This window comes from Buceros rhinoceros, unplaced genomic scaffold (assembly GCF_000710305.1).
Source record: "Buceros rhinoceros silvestris isolate BGI_N320 unplaced genomic scaffold, ASM71030v1 scaffold3996, whole genome shotgun sequence".
NCBI lineage: Eukaryota > Metazoa > Chordata > Aves > Bucerotiformes > Bucerotidae > Buceros > Buceros rhinoceros.
This window is the reverse complement of record NW_010417969.1, coordinates 45,480-49,506: the sequence shown is the minus strand read 5'-3', so window position 1 is coordinate 49,506 and position 4,027 is coordinate 45,480. Positions and strand designations below refer to the sequence as shown.

The 4,027-nt window shown below is 51.1% G+C and overlaps 1 protein-coding gene across 3 annotated transcripts in view; it reads left to right on the top strand.

The window, feature by feature from the left end:
• EPHB1 (EPH receptor B1) overlaps positions 1–4,027 on the top strand; it is a 49,489-nt gene that overhangs the window by 39,838 nt on the left and 5,624 nt on the right. For all 3 annotated transcript variants that reach the window (XM_010138344.1, XM_010138345.1, XM_010138343.1), the window contains exon 10: positions 3,334–3,456. In XM_010138344.1, coding sequence (XP_010136646.1) covers positions 3,334–3,456 — 123 coding nt within the window. The remainder of the gene's footprint in view (positions 1–3,333; positions 3,457–4,027) is intronic.

The following is a 4,027-nucleotide window of genomic DNA, read 5'->3' as shown; positions in this document are numbered from 1 at the left end:
GTGGTGCACAGCATTGCTGCTGTCCTGGACGTGTGGCTGATGCTCGCCCTGCACTCTGCTCTGAGAAGAATGTGTGGCCAGTGACTGGGAAGGTTTAACTGGCTTTGGGCTGCTGATCCTCTTGGCAAACAGCTAGGAAAGCCTGAGATTGCGGAGCCTTTTCCTAAGACACCTTTGCAGTTGGTGGAGCTCCACACCAGAATAAATTTGAGGCATCTGTTGTGTATAACATGTGCTCAGGTGCTCCTTCAGCTCCTGGTAATGCAGCCAGCGGGTTGCTGTGATTGCTGGAAATGGTAATAGAGCAGCAAAGCAGCAGCTCCAAGAGGTGAGGAATTGTCACCCAATGCCTGTGGGTTCTGTGCCCCATCTCTGTGGGGGGTAAATCCCTTTTACACTCACCCAGAGATGCCTCCCAGTGCATTTTGCTGCCTTGTGGGGAAAAAACCATTCCTGGGTCCTGGTCATCTGCTTGGAAAAAAGCATGGTGGCAGGAAGGAGGAATGGGTGAAGGACTGCTGGGGAAGAGGGAAGCAGGATGGATGAGTGGAGGGAAGAGATGGAGATGGAGCAATCTGCCTGGCAGAGAAAAACAGGAGAGCTGACAGAGACAAACAGGGTTTGGAGGCAGCCAGGAGAGCCCAGCAAAGCCGGTAACAGCACACTGGATCTCTTTGGACCTGATCAGCTTCATACCAAATCCTCCCAATATGATGGCAGGGCTGTGGAGGGCTGTAAACTTCCTGTTTTCCAACCATCACCAGGTTATTCTTAAATACAACGGACCTGTGCTTTTTCTCCCCTTTTTCCTGTGTTTCTGCACCATGGGTGGCAGGGGAAGATTTATTTGATGCCTGATGGTTGAAGCCACATTGAGCTACAGGTGGGCTTGTTTTTCCCCTATTTTCCCCCACTTTCGAAACATTCCCTGCCCCACGTGCATCCCTAGCTCAGCCCAAGCACCCCAAAATCCATGGTGCTCAAACCAGGTAGGAAAACAATGGAGCAGGTGTCTGTGTTTAGGTTTTGAAGCTGGGTGACGTGGGGATTGCTGTCCGAAAGCCGGGGGTGCCGGGGCTGCTGGTCACACAGCAAAACCCTTTCAAGGTTAGCGAGCCTCCAGGTGCTTGATTATTGCAGACACTCAAGCAAAACAGGTGGGAAATTTGTGGTGAGCGACTAATGGAGTAACAAGTGCATCCGCCGGAACAAACCACCCACGTGTTTAGCGACATAGCAATTACAACCTCCCCAGCAGAGCCCCTCCGTCCGTCCCGGGAGCCCCCCGGCAATGCCGGCTGCCTGCCACTGGCAAGGACTGCCCCGGGTGGGTTTTGGGGTGAGATGGGGTCTACCATGTTGTCATTTCTCCTGCTTTATCTCTGCCACTGCTTCGCCCGGAGCTTTGAGATAGGGGAAACAGAGAAAGCCCTGCTGAAGCGGTGGTGATGCGGCCCGCAGGGTTTTTCTCTGTTCTGATGGTACTCATTCCCAAGGAAAAATGATGTCAGGAGGGACCTGATGCTGAAGTCAGGGTCACAGTGCAGACCACTTCAACTTTCCAAGAGTGATAAATAATTCGCTGTCGTCTGCAGTAGTGATAAATGGCCTAATCCAGTTTCTAGGAGTATTGGGGCAATTTTAAAAGCACAGAGCTCTCTGTGCAGGCAGGCTCAGTGTGGGTTGCCTTTGATGCTGCACTCTGGTATCTGGTGTTTCGCCCAGCTTTTACCGGCAACGACGAGCTGGTGGCTGAGGTTTACAGAGATGAGTAATGGGTTTAGGTGCCCTAATCACGCTCATTCGGATGGGATGGGGAGTAGGGTGGAACTGAGCCTATGGGAAGACCCCAAGGCACATCTGAGGGTGTTTGAAAAGCAGCCTGTGTTGACAGTGGGCAGGAAACTTTGGCATTATTGTCTCCTTTATTTCTTCAATATTTTGATCAGTGAGTCAGTCTTGGTTACGATCCTGTAAATCCCTTTGTAATCCTGGCTGGAGCATCAGCTGCTCTTGTAAAGAAATTTATGGGGTAGTTAAAGTGTATGAGACAGAGCCGTAAAGGGATTTATGAACTGGGAGATGCACAGATGGCTTCATTGCAGCCTTCCCTCCCCGCCTCCAAGGTGCAGAGCTTTTGCCCCGAACGCCTCCTTTTGGGGATGAGGATTCTTACTGCATGGTCCGTCCCAAGTCCCGGGAGTCCTGCAAGTCCTCGGTTTTGCACCAGCAGTGCCCCACTGCGAGGCTTTCATGCCTCCTCTGGAGTTATTTTTCCTGCAAAGTTGCAAAGCAGCTGGGAGCTGATTTAGATTTGCGGTGTGGAGCAGTGCAGAGGTGATGCCATGGTCTGTGTGTTTGTCTGCACATGAGCTTTAGAAGGACTCTGGGAAGTGCCAGTGTGATGGCATCATGGCCCTTGGCGAGGTCCTTAACATTGTCATCAAATGCTGTTAATCAGCATAAGGGAAGGGGCCTGGGCAGCTGTGTTCCTCCTGGTCTCCTCCAGATATGACCCTGAGGTGCTACTACTCCATCCCTGGTCCTCTTTTTGGGTGAGAAATGGCATGGAAGGCTGAACCCCATGGGGGTCCAGAGTTCATTCTGAGTCCCCTTTGGGGACCATGGTATAACGCCAGTGCCCGCCAAGCCCTGGGGGCAGCAGTGGTTGCGCTCTGCCCCACGTCTGTTTGCTCTGGAAGACCCAGGGCATCCAAACATGATCTCTACAAACCCCATTTGGGGCCTTTGGGGGCCTATTTTGGTTTTCCCCCCATTTGAAAAGAGCAAGAGCCCACTTGCTGCACCCACCTGTGGCATGGCCAGATCCTGCCACTGTGCATTGCCCCCGTGCAAGAGACCTCCCACTTGTCACAGAGGCTGGCCAAGCTGTATTTTTTGCCTCCATACAGGTTGTTGATTATAATTGCTACACTCTGTCAATTTAGTAGGCACCACAGTGCTATCAGAGGCCTTTCTGGGTAAATAAATACTTCTTCACTAATGCATGGAGCCTCGTAAAGCCCTCACCATGAAGTCAGCTAATTGTAGTGCATGTCTGTAACTGCTTGCCTTTGCCAGGGAGGAGGAAGAGGAAGGATAGTGTCAGAGGAGCAGAGAGAGAGGAGGGGATGCAGGGGAGGGTTGGCTGGAGAGGGGAGACCAAAGAGGACAATAAGGGTCTATGGAGGTGGCACAGGTGGGCACAGTGATAGCAGCCATCTTAACTGTATGGTGTACGTAGGGCATGAGGTGTGCCCAGTTCCTGACCATGGCACAGCTGCTCTTTGTTTCTCTCCCTTTTGCCGTTGCTCCCATATTTTTTGCAATAAGGGTCTCCAGGAATGAAGATCTACATCGACCCTTTCACTTATGAGGACCCCAACGAGGCAGTCCGAGAATTTGCCAAGGAGATTGACGTATCCTTTGTGAAGATTGAAGAAGTCATCGGAGCAGGTGGGTCTTGCTGTTCCCTGTCACCCATCCCTCCCTCCCTCTCTGCAGCTGTGAAGCAATATTCTGGGGTTGCATATGAGGTTCTTCACTGGGAAACTCTCAAGGAAGCCTTGAGACATCAGCTTTTCCTAGGGCTGTGATGGGTTAGGGCCGACACGAGGTTGGTTTCTGCTCCCGACGTTCCTTTGAGATGGGAAAGACTCCATGAACACATGCACTGGGTGACTGTGGGGCCTCTTGGGATTTCCTACTTGGCTTTTCCGTGAGATAACAAGAAAAAAACAGATCTCGCTCTAGTCTGTGCCATATTCCTATACATATGTATATATCACACACATGCACGTATCTGTATGTCATCTGTGCTGCTTTTATTGCCATGTTTAAGTAACTGTGTCCTACTCACAGAAGAGAAAGTGAGAAGCTGGGGTGGAAGCTGCAAAGAAGCAATGAGCTAGCTTGGTCGGGATCAAGTTCAGTGATATATCAGCTGCTCATCAAGGCAAAGTGGCTGCAAACTTGGCTTAAATGTAATCCCTCCACAAGAAAATTTTGCCTTGCTGAAGGAAAAGCT